General features: G+C 38.5%; 2 protein-coding genes across 4 annotated transcripts in view; both read right to left on the reverse strand.

Annotated features, from left to right (window-relative positions):
* Nucleotides 1-299: 299 nt before the first annotated feature.
* UBE2I (ubiquitin conjugating enzyme E2 I) lies at nucleotides 300-12,781 on the reverse strand. Of its 2 annotated transcripts, none has more exons than XM_084216306.1 (7): nucleotides 12,684-12,781; nucleotides 8,664-8,742; nucleotides 8,394-8,477; nucleotides 5,665-5,737; nucleotides 3,925-4,034; nucleotides 3,673-3,752; nucleotides 300-951 (listed from the first exon to the last, which is right to left on the reverse strand). In XM_084216306.1, the coding sequence occupies exons 2-7, from the start codon at nucleotides 8,727-8,729 to the stop codon at nucleotides 888-890; spliced, it is 477 nt and encodes a 158-aa protein (XP_084072432.1). In that variant the 5' UTR covers nucleotides 8,730-8,742; nucleotides 12,684-12,781; the 3' UTR covers nucleotides 300-887. The 2 variants fall into 2 exon arrangements, with proteins under 2 accessions (XP_084072432.1, XP_084072431.1); XM_084216305.1 differs by lacking the exon at nucleotides 12,684-12,781 and adding an exon at nucleotides 12,354-12,428.
* Nucleotides 12,782-14,706: 1,925 nt separating this feature from the next.
* Nucleotides 14,707-21,810, reverse strand: part of PDPK1 (3-phosphoinositide dependent protein kinase 1) — a 60,071-nt gene continuing 52,967 nt past the window's right edge. For both annotated transcript variants that reach the window (XM_084216755.1, XM_084216754.1), the window contains one exon: nucleotides 14,707-20,813. In XM_084216755.1, coding sequence (XP_084072881.1) covers nucleotides 20,784-20,813 — 30 coding nt within the window. In that variant the 3' untranslated portion in view covers nucleotides 14,707-20,783. The remainder of the gene's footprint in view (nucleotides 20,814-21,810) is intronic.

Genomic DNA, 21,810 nt, shown 5'->3' on the forward strand with positions numbered 1-21,810 from the left:
TATATTATCATGGTCACACCAGTATGCTGATCCCATTATGCATAGTAAGCACCTGATCTCTGCTTGAGGAACTGATCAAAACTGACTTGCTGCAGTTACCACACATGGCCCAAGGACAGGCCACATACGTGCTCCAGGTCAGGGACAGGCAACACAAATGAAGGCAACATCTAAACCAAAGGCAAATGCAGCATCACAGGCCTTAAAAACAGAACTTGCACCGAATTGTATTCAGAACCATTTTAAATAGCAGTCTTTTAATAATTTTAATGAAGATAAATGAAACAAAGCCCTTTATATAAACAGTTTATTTACTCTAAACAGCAACACAGACAGAATGCCATATAAACACAAAGAAAGTGATGCAGAATAAGGATGCTGGCTAACTTTGGATCTCAGAGGCTCTTAAGCAATAACAACCTAGTTTCTGAAAGATAGAAAAAACAAATTCAGGGAGGGAAGGGGGTGGAGGGCATGATTTCTTTTCATACAGCCAGCTAGAGGCTAAATATAGTTCTAACATTTTAAAGCATGCCTGCATCAGATAGCAAAGTAACTAGAGATACTAGTGAATTTATAGAAGTATAAAAGTTTATAATTTTACAGCAGTTGAAATACTGACATCAATATTAAAATAAAAGCAAGTTTTACATAACAATCAAAAATACAAAAGACTGAAGGAAGAGACCCTGTATGAAAAAACTGGGGGCAATTCAGCAAATTTAGAACTGTATACAACTGGCGAATATGGAAAATGGCACACATACAACCCCCTCCCCTTATGTGGATATTAATTGTACATAGCAACATTACATTTTGCAAAAGTTTTGTAAACAAGTTCTTGCCAAACCAATCCCTTCCTTTTTAAGATGCTGCGTGACAAATGCTTATGATGGTGCAAACTTCTTGGCTTGTGCTCGAACCCTCTTTTCATATTCCACTCTGTTTTGGCTGAAAAGAGAAACGGTAATTATAGCTGGAGAAATCAGAGGCTGTATTACAGTTAGTTTCATAATAAAGAGAAACAAATCATTGCTGAAGGCAAACCTTTTTGATAGCAACTCACAGAACACTACAATACATTAAAGACTTTTCTGGACAAGCATGGTACTGTTCAACTAGTTACTGCCATCACCTGTTGTCAAATGATTGCACTGACTTTGTACTGTACCAGTCTGTTCAAACAGGTTTGCACCTGCTCTTCTCAAGACCAACTGTACCTCATGTGCAAACATTCCGTCTTTAATCTGAAGTTTTCTACTCCCCACTCACATTAAGACCTGAGGTCATTAATAACAAATTCCAGTACCATAACAGTACAAAGTGAGGAGAGTAGTTCACTAACAGCTGGTAGACTTCATATGGTTTTAAATTATCATCTTTACTGCTTTGGAGAGAGAATGGAAAAACTCCTAAGAAACAGGAGAATGACAATGGTGTGGTTATTTCAGCCTTTATCTCTACAGACCCTGACTCACAGCTTTAAGTTTATCCTAATCTTCAGTTGGGGGAAAAAAGCTGGCTCAACACAGCTAAGTGTAGCATAGTTGCTACTGATGAGGGAACTATGTCCAGTCACTAAGCCTCCGACTCAAGACGTAAAAGGGCAAGTTCTTTATCTTCTGTTCTTCTGCCAACAAAGGATAGTAGTAGCTTAATAAAGCATTCATTTACATCCAGTTGTCCATTCTGTATTAGCTGTCAGAAATGTGAGTTGAGCTAAACAAAACTTTGTAACCATTACTCTTCTGCCAGAGATAGTTTAGAGTGCCTAGATTTTGCAAACAGCTTTGCAGTAAATTTAACTTACTTTCAGCTATAAAGGCTTGCTGTAGTGAAAGAAAAAAAAAAAAGGGCAGCAAATTATATCCTAGGAACTTGACAGATTGGGGGGAAGAAAGAAATGAAACCAATTGTGGTCACATGCAATGAACAATTGCTAGCAAAGAGACTGAAGACAGTCTCTTCTCATGAAGAGATTTACCAACTTTATTCTACATTTTTTCCTGTAAGTTATATTGCATTGCCACATGAGAACATAGCCTAGCTGTTAAGTCTGGCACCCACAGAATCCACACAGAAGAATGCCTTCCATAGGAGACCCTGAATGCCTACAGCAAAGATGAAGAAGTAGGCTAGCACCTTAGGAGTACTAAAGTTACTGAGTGACAGTACCAAAGGAATCCTGAGAATATGTATTCTTTTTCTGAATGTTTATTCTTGAAAGTTTAACAACCTGACTAAAAGACCTCTATGTACAATGGTGCATCTTCTGCAGTATTTATCAACTATGCCAACATAACAGATCCTGCTCTGTTTAACTTCTATCAGATATTCACTAAGTAGCAAGACAGTCTCAGACTGCAGAATAATAGTAACCAATCTGAAATACTCTGCATGTCCAAGAGACATGAAAAGCATAAATGGGAGACTATACATACTTGAAGTAACAAAAATCATGTAATATTTTAAGCTAAACAGATAATTTTTTTCCCTGGAAGCACTTCAAACAGAAACAAGACTAGCCAAGCCTGGTACATACATGCACGTGCGAGGTGATTAAGAAGAATAAAACACAGACTATCTATACATGTATAGAAGCATATTATTGAGGCCTTCATCATTCCTGGCTCCTGCAACTGTGGCCACTTAACTGTTTTCCATATGCACTCAACTCCATCAAGCCTTCAGTAAGTACTTTAAAAAATAACACTGAGTGAAGCCATTAATTAAATGCAAAAACCACTATCCATCCCTATGTTTCCTTTTCACTAGGACCCTAAAAAAAACATATTTAACATAGCTTGCAAGTACAGTCAAACAGAATGTTATTTTTCAAACTTGGCAATCTCCTGGAGGCCTCTTCTGTTCAGAATTGTAATTCCACAACTCCACCTTGGTTATTATTTCAGTAGCTACCAGTGCATTTGTGTAAAATATTTTGCTTCCCTAAAGATTATAGAACAGATATCCATCCACCATCCCACCATCCATGGTGGGAAAACTTTTAAGAATAAGCCTAAAAAACAAAAACAAAAAACCAACCAAACAAACAAAAAAAACCCCACCACAAAACAAAGAAACCCAAAAAGTCTCTTTAGCTCACAAATTATCCCCTTTCCTAATCAATGCAAACTTCACTCTGCTAAAGCTACAGGTATTCTGTACTTTTCAACCTACTCTTTTAGAAGATGTAGTTTTCCCAAGATGCCATGTTTCCTACAGTGACCACAGCTCTCCTTTGTCCTTCAGGCACAAGTTCTTACAGGTATGCACTACTGGGCAGAAGTAAGTTACTCCTGTACAGACAAATGTGAATTGTCACCCAATTCAGTCTCCTTTTTTCCTAATACCATTACACCACATTGTTACTATTTGGCGTTTAAGAGAAAGGACTCTGTGTTAGTCTAGAACCAGGATGAAAAATCATGATATAAAGAGCCTTCACATCTTATTGCTGCTGCTTTGTCATTAAAAGTTCCTCTAGCCTAACAGCCATGCAGTTACCATTTTGTTCAAGTTTAGGACAATCTAGGCATCTCCACAGAATACAGTAATGAAGGTAAGAAAATTCTCCATGTCATTTGTAAAAACATTTGCATATTATACTACAAGTAACAGACACCTGTAAGCAATATGACAACTTTCAGGCTCACATGCAAAGACACTTACCAGTAAATTGTGTAAGCCTCTGCTTGAGCTGGGTCTTGAATATTTGGTTCATTTAGAAGTTCTTGTATGCCTAACAAGATCTATGGAAAAAGGAACAGAAGTAACAGGCATATATTATGGGTGTTACTAATAGAGATTCAGTGAAAAACCCTTATAAACCAATTTAGGTACACACAGTGAACATCTTGTATTTGCATCAGATAAGCAAGCAAAGCAAAAGTATTAAGAATACATCTAAGTACAACTAATGACCTGTTTAATTGTGATTGCTGGCCGCCAGTCCTTATCCTCCTCTAAGATGGACAGACACACAGTGCCTGAAGGATACACGTTTGGGTGGAATAACGGTGGTTCGAATTTACCTGATAAAGAAGAGGAAATTACTTGCATACAGTGCTAAGAGGAAGATCAGAGAGTTGGGTTAGATCAGTTGGGGGAAAACAAAACCCAAAAATCCCCAAACCAACACTGACAAAAGACCCCCAAATAAAACCCCACCAATTTCTTGAGCTATTAATACCAGTTTTCTTCTTGGCTCAGCCCGCACCTAAAACCGAAACTCCATCACATCTGTGATATCAATTCAGGCAATCCAACATTGTCTTTTTGACTGGCAATCTTTTGGTTTAGGAATGGAAACAGACAAAATAATTCATAGTAGCTTTGTGATAAAGACCTTTAAAAACAATTCTGTCTTTTCAGTTTTACATACTACTACGTAAAGGAAAGATACTACCCTTCACTTATCTTTTCTCACCTCATTTTAAAATAATGTCAGTTTCAGACAAGGAAGACTTAAGTTCTTAGCAATTTTTTTCAGTTTCATTTTCCTATGTGTAATCAAGATGCATCAACAAAAGAAACTAAGTTTAAATTACAAGACTAACTGAAGGCTTGTGCAGCTTTCCTTCTGCCACTCAATCTATACTCTGGCATTGCTTTTAATCTTTACAGGACTTAAATGCAACAGCTACCATCTTCAGTAAAGTAATGAACACTCCCTTTGCAATACATGAAGTATCTACATATTAGTGCAGTTTTCTCATCCATCTGACATTGCAGATATTCACAAGACGTAACAGTCTTGATGCCCTATGAAGTTCAGAAGCCACACTGGTAGGGAGCTTTATCAGTCACACACATATTATAAAGCATGACAATTCCTTTAACACTGTCAGGATGTGAAAACTGGTGTTTTTCAAGAAAATAATGTGAAATGTTTTCAGTTACCAGAGATGTTCGCCCCTGTGTTACATGTATTTAGATGGTATCAAACAAAAGAAGCAGCCAGGAGCTGACAGAGCTGAAATACGCGAATGTGATGAGAGATGAGTTGCTGTCAAAAGAGCAATTTGTAACCACTGTCATTGGTTTGAGAAGGTAGCCAATTCAAGAACCAAGAAACCACACAATGGAATAGATGTTTTCAAGTTTCTATAATAGGTAAATGGGTTTGAGATGATATAAGGAAAACTCAGTTCAAAAACTTAAGGAGACTAGGTATCTGAAGATCTACTAAGTTATACACAGTAGCAGAAAAAGAACAGATTCATATTTTAGAGCAAGTTGACTAAAAGGTTCAAGTTATAGAGCCCTTTTTTCCAAGTTCCTGTCTTCTGAGTTCTCAGCTTAAAGACCAACTTAACAGTAAGAACATAGGGATTTAGTCTATGCGTGCCTACATATTCGTTTCTAAAGACAGCTGACAATGTAGTGAGCATTTCAAGCAATGCTTTCGCCAAACTTTGAGGGAACCAATCTCCCTCCCCTCCCAATTCAGATATATCAAGCACTTTGCTGATTGCATTACAACTTTCTGTGATGAAATGCAAGTGGGTGGGGAAAAAAGAAAAGGCCATGTATCTTTAAAAAAAACCAAAACAAAATCAAACAAAACTGTAAGAAAGTAATAACTGTTTGTAATAACCTCATGGATTAATTCAACACTGTTCTAATAAACCTGTGATTTCTACCTGTGATAATTTTACTTACATTTTGGGGGTGAAGAAGGGTAGTCATCCTTGAAAAGCATCCGTAGTTTAAATAAGCCTCCTTCCCACGGTGTCTATCAAGATTTAATGTAGAATTTTGGTTACAGCAAGGAAAAGTCAAAATTGTGGAAAAAAGCTTACCAAGAATACAGTTTCTCAGGCAAAGCACAAGACATTCTTCTGCTACACAGCAGAAAATAGCTGTCCTGCACTGTAGCACACTGTCTAGACTACGGTAAGCTACTCTACCTATAGAAGAAGCTGAAGTGGAAAGGAAGGGGTTTCTCTCTTCAGCTAGTAAGTGACGTCAACTCATCAACACAGTCAGGGTCATCATCAGTAAATCCATATAAAAGTAAAATTTGCACACTACGTAAGAACAGAATACTTCTGAAGTTTTACACTATACAACAAGGAAGGGGCTGTTGGACCCCCAGTAAAGTTTGAGAAGATAGGAGAAGGATACATCCACTAAGCATGTGAATATAAATGGCTTCTCTTGTGCCGTACAAGAATGTGGTTAATAAAACCATAAATGAACTAAAAATGCGGACAGAACTGTACTACTACTACAGTTAATGAGAGTCACTAGCCTAAACTAACCCTGTCTGCATTTGGTAGAACGTAGTCTCACAGATTCCATCTTTCTGTATAACAAGAAATTTTAAGAGGCTCTTTATCCCTATCCAACACTGGGAAGGACACTAATAGGAGCAGTTTCCATGACACAGAGCAAACCAAAGACGACAGCCCTACTCAAAAGAGCCATACAAACAAGAAAAAAACACCTAGCAATAGAGAAAGACTGTCTCAAATATACAAAACACAAAGAAAAAAGCCCATCTTCTGACAAATTGAGTTCTGCTAAGAAGTGTAGAAATGTAGAAAAGATTCTTATAGCTGTAAAATTTATTTCTCTGCTACTTCTCTGTAACTTCCCCTTGCTATGGAAACACTGCCATGAAAGTAACTGTTGGGTTGATTTTTTTAAAACAACTGGAGTAAGGATGGTCTCACATCTTAAATGCAAAACTGATCAAATCTTATCCTCACAGACAGACAGACGTGTGAAGACCACCTTAGAAGGAAATTCTTTATTATTTCCTATCTGAACTATGTGATTTTTAGCTGAACGAAAACCAAAACATCCCAAGAACCCATATGAAAAGAGAAAAATCACTTCATTGTCATTGGTATTCATTACACAAAGTCTCAAGCTAGAAAAGGAAGAAAAACATGCTAGGAATCAGTAAGATAACACACGTCCAGAAGTGAATGAGTTTTATTATATTTGCTATAGTGTATTTAAAGAACTCGTTCTAAATTGTAGTCAGTTGTCAACAACTAGAAAAATCCATTCTCCAAATGTTCTCAGAGGAGTTCCTTTTTAGAAAATACGGGCTTTTTGATAGAATAAACTACCTGTTTTGTCTGCTTTCAGTCACACAGGAAAACAAATAGTTTTTAATAATTTACACAGAAGAAAAGAGCAGTTGGCAAAGTTTTTATCATTTTTCTGATACAGCAACATACCTTATGGGTGAAAGATAGCAGACACTCAGAAGCCCTACTAAGGCTAACAGTATGACAGCAGTATCATCGAGACCATATTGCATTAAGGGACCAGTTGCAGATGTTTTTTGAGTCAAATTTTAGGTAGTTAAGTGATTTGCTGTCAAATAAGTGAACAGAGTATCCCACCCAGGACTAACACCACTTCAATATTTAATCTGGCTGACAAGAAAGCATATTGGTGGTTTCAACTACTCATCTCCAGGACAGCAGCTGCAGTATAGGATGCCTCCAAACACAAAGGGAATAGAGAGCAACTGCTTGGTCTGATAGAGATGAATGTCATGCTGCCTCTTGTTAAATATATTTTTTTAAAGTAGCAGGAATCACATCAGCCTAACTGATCTTTTCTGGGTGTGACACATTTTCTAGTACACATGAAGCTGGCTTTAAGGCCTTGTTCGCTCTTATTTTGTGGTTTACAAAACTTCAAAGCAATACCATGAAGATTTTGTATGGCATATAAATTTTACCTAAGTATTTAAAAGTGACATCTACATAAGGTATATAAACTTTTATGGGGAATAATCTTGTTCAGGCAGAGGACAAGGGGATGAGTTTTTCCTTAGACTGTAGTAGAAGTTGGTGCTTCTCTAAGAACTAACTAATGCTGAGCCCAGGGCATTACTATCAAAACTAAGTTGCAACTGTAACAGCAATGTTATGTCCAGCATTCAACTAAGGCAGCATCACAGACCCTGCAGGTCTTGCCCACACACAGATTCTTCTGAGAATCTAAGAAACAAGATCATAAGGGTATTTAGGCAAATTGGCAAAAGGCAGTAGAAAAAGCAAGGCAAAAAAGTCCCACACTGAAGAGCCAAAAGAAAGAATTAAAACCCCCAAATAATTAATAGTAGTATTTCAGAAGAAGCAAGAAGAAGCAGAAGACAACCTCCAGTTTCAGTACAAGACTCTTAAACACTCCTCTGAAAACTTGTATTCTTCAGGTGCTAAGTACCAAGAGTTGAACAGGCTTACACTATACTTTGTCCAATATTGCTAGTCCACAGAACTTTTAATTCTAAAGTAGCAGCAGGACACAAACTTCTTTATTAAACTATATGTAAGGTAAGTTCTCAATTGTCAGTGTAATGCATAAGCAACTTACGTTACTTTTCACCATAAATGAGAAATGAGAAGAACAGTAAGTCTTACCCCTTTCTTTCCTGGAATAGCACACTCCCAGTTCATTAGATTCATTGTGCCATCTGGATTTTTTGTAGGTACTGCTACAAATCCCTGAATCAAGGCAAAAAGACATATGGTGAGGATTTTACAAGATACACTTAAAATACCTTGTGACATATTTTATCTCTACACAAAGTTGATTCTTTCTGCACTACTAATCCTACCAGGCTAATGAAAAAATCATCACCAGAACACTGAAAAAATTGCAGTCAGATATTTGGTATCTTTCATACTTACAAATGGATGATCTTTTCTCCAGGCTTTTCTCTCCTGTGCAAGTCTGCTAAGAGCTATGCCAGACATATTCAGAGTCCCTCTACAACAAAAGTAATTGCTATTAGGATATACTTTTACTTATAGCATAAACAATGCATTATGTTTTAAGTAATTTTTGAGCTCCCATTTTCACTTCAATAACCTAGACACATGTTTCTGCACTGCCAGCAGAATTTATCATCAGGAATAACATCAAGTTTCCCCATGCCATCAAGTTCTTAGTTACTGAACTTGACCTACAAAATTCCATCCTTACCTTACTGCTTTATATTTGAACCCCATCTTAGAATAAACTGTGTCAGTAGCTTGACAACAGAAACACTATTAGTAATGGAGAAAGTGCTCGGACTTCCTACTCGTGCAACTGACACACACTCTGTTTATCTCCTTCCTACACCACATGAGGTATGGCAAATTTCTTTTATACAGGCAGGCAATTACCTGCATTACTCCCATTTCTGGCAAATGGGAATAAGAAATACTACTTTTTGGGTAAATTCCCACTGAAAGCCAGTATTCCCCACAAAAGCAACAGAGGTATAGAATTTAACAAAGTCATCTCAGTTTTGCCGTGATGCTGCTATAGAACTCCTAGACAGCAGCAGGAACAGGCAGCAACACAGAGCTCAGCTAAGGAAGAACCAGCAGATCATTCCACATGACAGATTTTAGATTCCAGTATAGACTAAAGAATATTTCTGCACCTTCACTGCTTTAGTAATAGCCAAGCATAGTGAACACAACTACAGAAAAAAAATATGCAGAGCACAGATCATTCACTACTGCACGACACAGAACAACAGTTCTAAACAGGATGATTGCAAGAGCGGTGCTTTCAAATTCAGGGGATGATTCTCCATTCACCCAGAACAGTACTCAAAGTGAGTTTATTTTCCATTGTCAAACTGTATCTAAACTCAGGATTTCATTAGCCACATGTTCAAATTCCAATGAAGGTTTTTAATCCTTCATATAACTGCACTTCCACACATTTTAAATAAGAGACGCTTATGGCAATGGGAGAAGTCAGGCCAATTTGTTCTCAACTCCACATGTACCTCGTAAGCCTTTTTGACAGCAGAAGAGTAGAATGCTTCCACTAAAGAAGTTCACAGAGTGACTGAAAGCAGTGTAACCATTCTATTGAAACAAACCCTTATACACCGGTTAAGAATTACGCAGAATTTCACAACCTCTCAATATACGCTGATTAGTCATAAGAATTACTGCAGCCTACTACTATTATAAGCATATGAACTGTAGATCTTCAAAAACACCAGACTAAACAATTTATACTAAACAATTGTTCCCAGGACAATATGCATTTTAAATCTGTTCTTCAACCTTTTAAGCCTGTTTGGCCTACATGGCGATATTCTGTAATTTACTTTCAAAGTAGCAACTAAATTAATGTCAGATAAAGCTTTTTAAAAGGGACAATTCACACTCAGTGGACATGCACGCACAGAAAAATATTCCTACATTCAGTCCAACTTTCCTCTAGTATTCCCAACACATACACAACTGCATCTTAATTATGGCAGAAGACTTGCAGGACTTGGCAAATGTGTACACATGACTTCAGATTTTAGTCTGTTCACAAGCAGGAAATACAGAACCATTGAAAAAAAAAATTACAGCAGAACTGAAAAAAAAAAAAAACAAACCAAAACCAAAAACCAAAGACAACAAAAAACCTCTTCCTTAACCAAATTATACAGGCAGCAAGTTATAATATGTTGTGATCAAGTTTTAATATGTTGTAAGAGATGTTAATGAACTGCATATACAGCAGAATTTCAGCTGTGCTTTTGGTACCTAGCAGTCCACTGTACTAATACTAACCTTCCCATCACAGGTTGAGAAAACCGTATTTGCTTATAAACCATCCAAATATTCTTATATAATTCATCAAACTCAGCTACCTTTTCTGCCAAAAGACACATTACAGGATGCTTTCTAATACATTGGTTCCATTTCCTGTGGCTAACAGCCAATTATTTACAACATGAACCTCGAGAGAAATGGCAGTTTCTCACAGGGTAAATAAACAGTGGATCTTCTGCAGAACATCAGTAACCCAGTAACTTTTCAAACAATTGAAAAAAAAAATCCCGAGTTTTCAGACCATGCACCCTACTTACTTTTGTTACACTCTACACTGTGCCCTGATATAATAAAGATTTTTCTATGCTCTACAAATAGCTTTCCAAATCGTGAGGCATTTGACTTACTTAAGCACTGAAAAATTTCAGTGCATATGAGAGATGACAGGCTTCACATATCTGGTTTCCAGACTTCGATTACATGGAAGAGAACAGGCAAGCATCTAAAACCTCATCAGTCTACTAGAAAATAAAGATTAAACAAGAAGACTGAAAGCCCATTTCACAAACTAAGATCCCATTAGTTAAGCATCCCCTCAAAAGCAATCTGCTAACAAACTGTCAATACAGATTCTCTATATCCCAATCTATTCAGAAAGAGTTCTGCACAAGAGGACGTCTATTCAATCCTATTTTTGCACATGCCACAAAAGTCGAAGAGACCAATCTTCACGTTTTGAGTTTAATCCCCGAAATTCACCCCTGCCATTAAGAGGTAGTAATGTCGCTTTTACTGCCATCAACGCAGAAAGTTAACAGAAACTTCCAAACTTACTCAGCAGCTTGCCTTTGCTGCTGTTACTGCCTACTTTAGAAAAAGGACAAAATAAAACCATCACGCTCATCATAGATGCAAATTTTTGTGCCTCATTACAGAATATCTTACCCATTTACACCCCCAGATGGGGTGGAACAACCTACTTTCATATACAAAATATTTGTCGTGCAAAGAATCGCTCCCATGCCACAAACAACTCTCTAAATACATCAACAATAAGCATGCTCCTTGAGGTTCAAGAACTTTCAGTAAGATTTACTGATTCCAAGCAGCAAGAAAAAAGACCCCAAAACGTTAAGATTGCTAGCCTCACATTTTTACTTTGCAGGTTAAATACTGACATAGAAAGACATTATTATCGAAGTAGTTTGCCCCGAACTATACAAACTTTATTTTTCAGAAGGGTGGAGAAAGCCACGGTCTGAGCTTTAATCAAAGCACGCTAACTCCGGACTAGGATAGAAAGTCTCCTCTGCTTGCGGCATAAGAAAGGCAGAAGAGGCCGAGCGGCGACCGGAGTCGCACATAAAACAACAGAAGATGCAGCGCGGCTATGGGCTTCGTGTTCGACGGCCAAGTGACCGGACAGGGCCGAGCACCGCCCGCCATCGCGGAGGGCCGCTGGTCCCGTCGGCGCCGCGAGGGGCCGGGGCAGCGCCCAAGGCCTGCACGGGGCACCGCGGGCCCGCCCGTCGTTCCCGGGCATATACCCGGCGGGGCGGGACCGGCTCGCGCAGGTTGAGCGGTTCCACGCCCTGCTCGGCGACCTCCGCCCGCCACCACCAAGACCCGCGGGGAGCTCAGAGCCTCAGGCGGACAGTGCTGCGCCGGCCGGCCCAGCCACAAGGCAGGAGCCACCAGGCCCGCACGCCCATGGTCGCTAGTCCCGTTCCGTCCCGTCGCAGCTGAGCGGCGCCAGCCCGGCCCAGCCCCGCTCCGCTCCCCGACCCCGGGGCCACCCCGGCCCCACTCCCGGCCGGGCCTCACCGAGAGCTGCCGCCGCCGCGCGTGTCCCGGATCGAGGCCGCGCGAGTGACCCGGATGTTCCCGCTCCCGCTGCTTTGTCTCCACTCCGGAGTTTCCCTCCCTCTCGCCTCGGCGCGGAGCGCGAAAGCGCTATTCTGTCCCTCGGCCCGATCCGTCTGTGATCCTATCGTCACGCTTTACGCATCCCCGCGACACAGGACCCAAAGGTGCCCCAACAATGCCTGAGTATGAAGCACCAGAAAAACTCCACGCCGAGCTACCCCAAAACCGAGCACTTCCTCGTGCCTCTCGCTCCCGCCAGCTCCGGCGGAAAGCTGAATCAGTTTTTACCTCTGGCGCTCTGGGAGCCGCCGGCGACTTAGGAACGCCTGGTCCGTCGACGGGCGCGCGCGGGTCTGGCGGGCCGCACTCAAGCCGGGCCGAGCCCCGCCCCCTGTGCCCGGCCGAGCCTGATTGGAGGAGGGGCCGCTGCTCTGGAGGGGCCTATCAGAGAGCGGCAGGCGGCACGCAGGGCGGGCTTCAGTTCGCCTCCATCCCGCGCTGGTTTCACTAACCTTCACGGCATTAATGACCCGCGTTTTATTTCCTATGGCTTTGTTGGTTTGGTTTCCTTTCCTTGGGCGGGGGGGGGGGGGCAGGGTGTTGTTTGTGTTTCTAAGAACGCATTTTTAGTGGCAAGTAGAGTATGAATCACATTCTGTTCTCATCTTGAACTTCTCTTTCTTAATGAAACTGAGGAATTTTTAGTCCTGAAACTGCTGCCTAGCTATGCCTTGTGCTAGTCTGTGTCAGTGTTCTATTCCAATCAGCCCTAATCAAAATATATGCTGAAGATCACTCTACCTAAGAAACCCTTCACCAGCAGCAAATGCCCACCGTAGACCAGGATAAACACATACTCCCCTGTGTAACTTTCCATACAATTCCAGTGGTATTATGAAAAGCAGTGGAAACTGTTAACACTTGGCTTACAGGATCTCTCTCATGAAATTGTACACCTTACAGTCTCTGAGAATGTCATATACATATGGGCTATGTGTATATGAGTACCATGCAAGATTTCAGTACACTGAAAGATGAACAGCACCCAAAAAGGTGAATTTGCAGGATCATTTTCATCTTTCTTAAGTTAAACTTCCCACTGAAAGGAAAAACAGTAACAAATGAACCCTAAATGTTATAAAATATCTCAACAGGTTGCTAATGACTTAGTCGTTTATGTCCCCTTTATAACCTGGTTTCTAGTTCAGGGTAGACACTTGTCCCTTTTGTGCTCTCATTTTTCCTAATGGTGAAAACACTTGCAGCAACAGATATGTAGAATAGGAATTAGGGTTGAAAGTCATGCTGGCTGACTCTAAAATATCAATACTTTTAGTAGACAGTCTGATGAAAATACAGATGCACACATTGATTACTTAATTACTGTAATTGCTGTACTTGATTACTATAGCAGTATTTGCTCTTAGCACTTATTTTAGTAAAATTCAAGTGCAATGAAATGCAGCAAATTAGTTTAGTAAAATAACAATTTTACTGATGTTGCTGGATATACAAGGAAATAATAGAATGTGCTTTGCCCTTAAAACCGACTAAACTGTTAAGATGAAATTAATTTCATATGTAACTATAGAGCCTTTAGCAATTTAAAAATCATAGGTCTTAACTTCTCAAATTCTTACTAGCAGTTTGGAAAATAAGAGCTGTCCACTGGTCTTAGCACTACTAATACTCAATTATAAACTTTTTTATAGTAGTAGAGGACACAGCTGTCAAATTTCCTGGATAATTTCAACAACCTGTACTTTGTACTTAAATAATTTACTTCCTTCAGCCATTTCTACCCTTGAAACTTATTATACGTTTGTCTTATTACAAAGCATCAATTTCCATTAGCTTAGTTTTTCAAACAAAGGAAGCACTTACATTAAAAAGCAAAGTAGTGGATTCTAGAATATTTGATGTTAGGCAGGGTGGTTTTTGAGTTGTGGAAAAGAAAAGGGAAGCAAAGTGGTTACTTAAAACTTTTTCATGTGATTATATATCCATAAAAGAGACAACGATTTCCTCCTACAATGATCAGCACATCACAGCAACTGCAAAGGAAAATAATTTCCCAACAGATATATATCTGAACAGACTTAACTTTTTCATGACAAAGTTTTTGGGGCAGCAGTAAAGGATACTTCTCCTTTACAAAGGAGAAAGCATTAATGCTTTGAATCACTGCACAAATATGCAACTACATTTTACATATGACGTGCTAAACTAGGAATTCTCACAGGATATGACACTATTAATATCAATTAGTGCATTTAGAAAAGACAGATGTAAGACATCACACTTTAAAAGGGAAAAACCAGGTTTATTCCATGCAGTTTACAATACACTAGTGTTATGAAAAGGAAGTTAAAAAAATACCCATACACATTTCATTTGTTTGTTTTGAAAGGGATGGTAAACTGTAACCATCTTAAAATTATTTGGGAAGCCCTAGCAGATATTTTTCCAGGGAAATTCCCCTGAATTCAGTTTCTTGTCTGTGTCTGTGCTATGAATTTTGGTTAATGCAAATGCATTAAAACCAAATGATAACTCAAATTTTGCTGCAGTAAGAACACTTCAGATATAATGAATTGGCACAAAATAAAGTGTTATTGCTAATCCACTATCCAGGAAATAACAAGTTGCAAGTATGGCCACTTGGGTATAAGCACAAACAGCTGATGCCCAACTAATTTTGAGACCAGTGATTTGGAAGAAAAGCTTAAAAAAAAAGAACATTTGTTGAATTGGGTAGGTGATCCTAAAGAGTGCATAGGAAGTTGATTTCTCATAGCTAAATTGAGGTAAGGATAAGGGCAGAAGCAGGTGGAAAAAGCTGCCATGTGATACTCCTTCTGTTTGGTGATCTGGTTTCAGTTCCAGTAGAGAGGTTGGTAACATTCCTTTCACCAGTGCCTCGGCACTTGCTTCATTCTTGCAAGCACATATGAGCCACATTAATGTGAGTAAAGTTGTGCATAAGCTTTTGGAAAATCGTCAAAAGTAGCAAGAATCATGTACATAATAAATACATTTACTCTTACTCTTTACTCATTTCAGATGATGAGGCCTCAAAATCACAACAGGTCTTAGGTCAAAATTTAGGCTCAGCTTTCTAAGGCAAGGAGAGCACTGCCACAGAACCTCTTCCCCGCCTTCCACTCACCCCCAAAGTAGCAAAATACCTTTAAAAAAAAGTTTCTCTCATTATAGTACTTATTAAGACACAACATCCTGAAGAGAACCCTCTGATGCCTCCAGAAAGCTATCTTGGCAGCAGTATCTACTCACTGAACTTCTGAAAAGTTTATGCCTTGGTAGACATCACTAAGTAAAGGTCTACTAAGTTGCAAAGAAATATTCTGTGACAATTTCCTGGGGCAGAATCTTCCTCAAATCTTCTCTATTGCCAGTGCTGTTCATAAAAGTCGTTAGACTTCAGCCAAGGTAATAATGGAGGGTAGGTGTACCGCCTTCCCTAGTGTGCCCTTATCCAATCTGGATACTGAAAATCCAAGCCATAGAGGAACACTTATATCTGCAATTGGTTCAGACATTTGTAAAAATTATTTTAGAGTCCATGAGTTGAAAGGAAAACGGACTAGTTGTTTTTTAGATATTGTATGTCTCTGGAACCTCAAATTAGCCCTGGAAAGCATTTTAGCCCTTACCATTTCTGCTCTGAAAATGGAGAGTTCCTACTTACAGTCATTTAGGCAAACTGGACAATAAGATCTATTTAGCCCTTTAAAGCCTCTGTTCATTAAGAAGCCTTTAAAGACAGCTCCTGATTTTTGTGAAACAAAAGAGAACTTGCATGACACTGAGTTCAGAGAGTCTTCCACATTTTTTTTTAAACTGAATATTCATACTATTTAAAGAATCAATAATTCTAAACAAAGCCCCATGTAAGATCCCAAGATTGCCCTCAAAACTGGAGACTGCTGCAATCAAAATTACAACAAAGTAATGGGCATCATCCTTAGACTTAAGTATTTAAAAACTGTTGTGTTAGAAAAGACTCTTCAATGACCACTCAGGTTTTAACCCTACTCTCTTAGGATAACAGACACTGTTAAAAGCATAACAAAATTTCATCTCTTTCCAGAGGCCCCACAGTTCAAGGTCTGATTGAAAAAGTTAATTTGAAGAACTTGAAACTTCTGATGTGGTGAGAGAGAGAATAAAAATAGGAGAATGGCACTTTCTGATTTTATCACATCTTAAAGGAACAAAACCCTAGACTTCAGGCTTTCATATGACTTCCATCTTCCTCAAAAAGCCCGGGAGAACTTCACTCTTCTCCCAGTACTTCCCAAGGAATACATTCCAGTATACTTGGGTAATTATAATCTGGATTCTACTTAATTCCACTGAAACAGATATTATTGCGTTTTTGCACTCCAAGTTCATTTTTGTAATATTAATAGAAATGTGTAACTAATGTGTATTAATTTGCTGGTGGGAGCTCTCTACAGCTTAAACAGAGACTGACAGCTCTCAACAACTTCAACAGACATTCACAGAATAGCATTCTGTTATGAAAAGCACTTTTCTGATAATACTATCACCCTACTCAGCAGACTTGTTCCCTTGGTTGCATGCCTGCAACCATGTCATCTTTTGTTTAATCTGCCAGTTTTCATTTTTCTCTTGAAAAAAACCCCAGAAATACCCCTCTCTCAGAAAAAGAGGAGATTGATTCAATTTTTGAATCTGCAGGAAATAGTCCTGTTTCTAATCAAACTGTGCATTCATATTGCTAGAAATGGAGCTACACAGCTAGTATCGAAAGAAAATCTCAAAACAAGAAAGTCAGATGGATTCACTGACCTTCATTTTTTAAGAAATATCTTCTCCTAATGCTACAATGCAGGACAAAAGGAACTTTTATCATTACAAGAGATCTGAGTTTGAAAAAAACACAATACATTTTCCAACTTTTATGAGTATATGAATGTATCAATAGAAACTTTAGTAAAGATTCAAAAAAAGCTTCTAAATTCAATCAAGTCTTTGACACACAAATAAATTACTTTGGAATTAAAAACATGCAATTAACTGTAATCCATGGAAATCCCACAGTAAGTAGGACAAAATCCCAGGTAACCTTTGGTCTGGGAGCTGCTGAGTCAGAGTATACATTTGGATAGTTATTATGGACCATGTGACATCCATGTCTTTGAGGCCTCAGAATTACTTGTTCATTGCAGACAAATTCTGATTCACCTGCCACGTGAAGACAAAAGCATGTAATATAAAAATGCCATCTCCAATTAAGGAAAAAATAACCTCTGAGAAAACCAAAGGCCAACAATATGCTGTCTCCTAACTCAAAGCAAGAAATTGCTAGAGCAAATTTGAACTTCTGTTTTTAAACAAGTTTTGCAAGAAGTTTGTCATTTAAATGTCTTTAAGGAATTTCATCTCTCTCCCTTCCTGTTTTATTCCTTCTGCTATGATCTTTTCAAGCTCAGGCTCTGAAGTTATACCCTGGAATACTGTTCTGATTAAACAATAGAGGAGCTGTGAATGACCAGAGTTAAGTTCCAGCAGTTTGCAGTACAGCCTTGCAGTTCCAGCCTGACAGTGAACCCCTCAGCTCTGCACAGTCACAGGCAATTCTCAGGTAGGTACTCTCCAAATGGCAGAAAAAACCCAAAGGAATCCAGTTTTAACTGTACAGGTACATTGCTTCCTCCTTGCAAGAGCTTAAGAGATGAAGCAATGTTTGCCAAGCCTGGTCACGGAGATTGGACTCTAATGCAATTACCGTGCATTACTTTATTTGAAACTGCAACAGTCAAACAAAAAGAAACAAAATTTATTTAGGGATAAATTCTTAATGCCTTGAAAAAAGCTGAAGAGAGCATTTTCATCTATCTGAAAGCCTTGCATGATAACAAAAATTAAAGCAATAATGACAATAGCAAGAACAGGTAAGTAGTTAGTTCAGGTGGCCTCAAACGACAATGTATTTAAAATAATTTACAAGGTACCTGCCTACTAAAGTTCTTTCTTTTCTTTCCTTCTTAAAATCTTTGTGAGATATTGCAAACAAAGTGCAAAAAATTATTAAACACTCATTTCCCTAAAATTAGCTATGGCAGGGACACAATGTAAACTAAACTGCAGGTAATCTCAGCATAAAAGCAGGTTTTAAAACTGAAAATATTCCAGTGGGGGAAAACCCCCATACTTAGAAAAAACCCAATCTTTTATATACTCTAAATTTGTTCAGTTTGCTCAGTTTGTTACTCATGCTTTGCTGATGTCATTCAGGAAAATTTCACTTTATTAAACAGCCTGTCCTTTTTGGGTTTAATACGAGTGGCAACAGAAATGCTGATTCAGAAGGATCACTGTAAAACTGGTATTTTAGGCATTAAAATTCACTTAGATCAATGCTGAATTACTCTGTAGAGCACATCAAGAAAACAACAAGTAACACGGTTGGCTGCAATTGGCTGCAATGAGCCGGGGAGCTCAGAGATTTTGGGGGAGTCATACTGCTTAAAAACACAGTGACTACTGCAGCAGAGGAAATGTTTTAATATGCAGTTAACACAGACAATTGTTATGCTTATTTTCAGATACACAAGATAATCCATCACTATTTAGCGGACATCTCTGTGCTCAATTTAAGCTGATAAAATATGGGTACCTAAAAAAGTATAAAAGTATAAACATTTCCCCCTACACAATTACAGTTTTAGTAAATTAAATTCAGTTTTAACTTCTTAAAAAAAGACAAAAATTGTATGTGTTGTGGAGGGGCCAGCAGCTTCCTGTGCAGACCACATCCAAGTCACAAAATGCATTACAAATCCTTTCAAGCATTAGGCACATGGACAAAACATTTAGCCCATTGCTTAATCTGTTTAGTAGAAATGTTTCTTACAAATTGTTTTGCCAAACTTTTATCAATGTCTAAGTCCTTTAAAAAAAAATAATTAAAAAAAAGTAGACCCTGGGTGTTTGAAAATCAGTATACGATATATGCATAAATTCTGAAATTACTAAGAAAGAAAACTGTAATGTCTTTAGAATTTAAAACCATCTTGTAGCTTTTTGAAACTCCCTTCCACTGGTTCCATGAGTCAATAAATCCAAGTTTTCTACTGTCCATTTTGTTAAGTGTTTTAAAGATGTGCTAAAGATTTTGCTCAAAACATTGTGTGTGTCTTGTGTATTAGCCTTTATCAAGGACAAACTAACAAAGCTGCACCACATTCTGTTCAAACACTGTTCTTAACTGCATAGCTGAAACTGTATAGAAAGAGAAAGGTTGATTACAGGGATCCTGAATATCCAAAGTAATCAGATTTTTCAACTGGATGAGTTTATGTTCACACTAAAGTTGATTGCAATCCAAGTCACAGAGACAGGGACCTAGGACTAGCCAGCTGTATTTCTGTGAAACCTTCAGCTCTAGAAAAATCTCTACCCTAACCCACAGTTCAATGCTTATAGGCATTTTATAGAAGCAGAAACACACATATGAGTACAAACACCTCCAAAGAAACAGAATGTTCAGTTGGTCATTTTAAGTGAATTTTGATTCCACTTTCAAGCATGTGACCAGGACTGGAGTGCGACTTTTGCATGAGACTGTTTTAAGAGAGGGAACATGAAGAATAACTCAGAGGAAGGCCATTTTCTCTGAGTTTAGTCTTCCCTTTGGGTATTAAAATATGCTATACATCCAGTCAATATATACACCCTTCAGAGAAACCTTTTCTCTGTTGTGTAACTTTTACACATGCTAGTTTCAGTTGATCTCCTAGGCTGTTATTACATAATAGATTACGTCACAGAACCATAAGGAATGTGCAGTATGATAGAGTCAACTGGGGCTGACACTGATTCTGAAACACTGTATGCCCAAATACTTGCGTTTCTGGGCTGTAACATTTGCGCGCGTGTGTGTGTGTGTGTGTGCATGCGTGTGTAAGTGTGTGTGTGTGTGTGTGTGTAGCACCAATTACATTGTCCTTTTAAGGTTTACAATGATTAGTAGGAAAAGGTCTCCAAACTGATCAACATTGGGTCATCCAGCACCAGACATTGTGCTACATGTCTCCAAGGAAAATATGAGTGCATGGTCATTTCTTTTCAAACGACCAGTGTCAATAAGCCAACAAGAAAGCACAACCATGCACTACAACCAAAACTTAACACACACTCTCACACCATCTATTCCCATTATGTAATCTTGCAATGCTTCCAGAAGTTGACACCAGCTTATAGGCAAATATGGTTGAACCCAGATCAACAGAAAATTGTCTAAATCAGATTTTTTCTTTTGCAGCCAAGCCTCTTCAGTGTGACAATTCACTGCATCTTCGAATAAAAGAATAAAATTGTCACCGTTCAATACTGTCTTCACATCCTGGAACCTCGTTCTTGCAAAATCTGAAATAGACCAATAAAAATTCTATAAATGAAAATTAGCTCAATGTCATTCCTAAAGCATGGAGATCAAAGAGCAACATAATAACTGCTTTAAATAACTGGTAATGTGCCAGGGACCCAGTTCGAGGAAATTCCTGGGATCTGTGCTTTAAAGCTGAAAAGAGACAGATTGATATGTACTATATCTACTATCAAATACCATTAAAACAGGTGTAAAAACACTGCTAGGAATTGAGTATTATTAAAATAAATCATTAATACATTAATAAGACTTAAGAGTTGGCAATTGCAAAAGGTAAGCCATTGCACCTCAACCTAGTTCAGAAGATCCTGAAGTCCTATGCGGTAACTGAACCTGGGTACTTTACTAGGAGCTGAATTTAATCTTAATTTTTCCTGTTCAAAAAAATGTCCTTAACTTTTGAAGTTTCAGATGCAAACTGTGTTCCATAAATTAGTACTGAAACCATGAACTAGCAAATCAAAATGTGCAGAAATGTCACACTGGGTGCATTGATGCAAGAGTTTTTAAAGGCCAAGTACAAGCTGGCAAGATTTAAATCAACAACATCCATTTTACTTCCAGTTTTACTATTTTTTGTCCTTTTCTGTTTCAGTTTATTTTGCCTCCTCCAGAGAGGAAAGGATCCAAGTCTTAGGACTGACTGTTCAAGCAACTATATTTTAATGTTGCTGCTCTAAACTGAATTACAACCAGCAATACTGAGGTGAGCTGTTGGGCGGAATAGTACTCTAGAACTGTGTCAGCAGGCTGTAGAACCAATCATGACAAAAGGCAAACACTGCATTAAGCAAAGCTTCAAACGTACTGAGCATAAGTACTTAAGAATGTTAATCTCTAAGTACAAGTCTTATGATACTTCATTTTCTTTTGCTTTTTGATAATTTTCTTAGTATTGGGAAGGGCTCTTTATTTCAAAAGCTGAAAGAAAGCAAAGGCACAAAGGCACAATCCCTGGACAACAGCAGAGCTTCC

Source organism: Fringilla coelebs, assembly GCF_963513975.1.
Source record: "Fringilla coelebs genome assembly, chromosome: 16".
NCBI classification, from domain to species: Eukaryota; Metazoa; Chordata; class Aves; order Passeriformes; family Fringillidae; genus Fringilla; species Fringilla coelebs.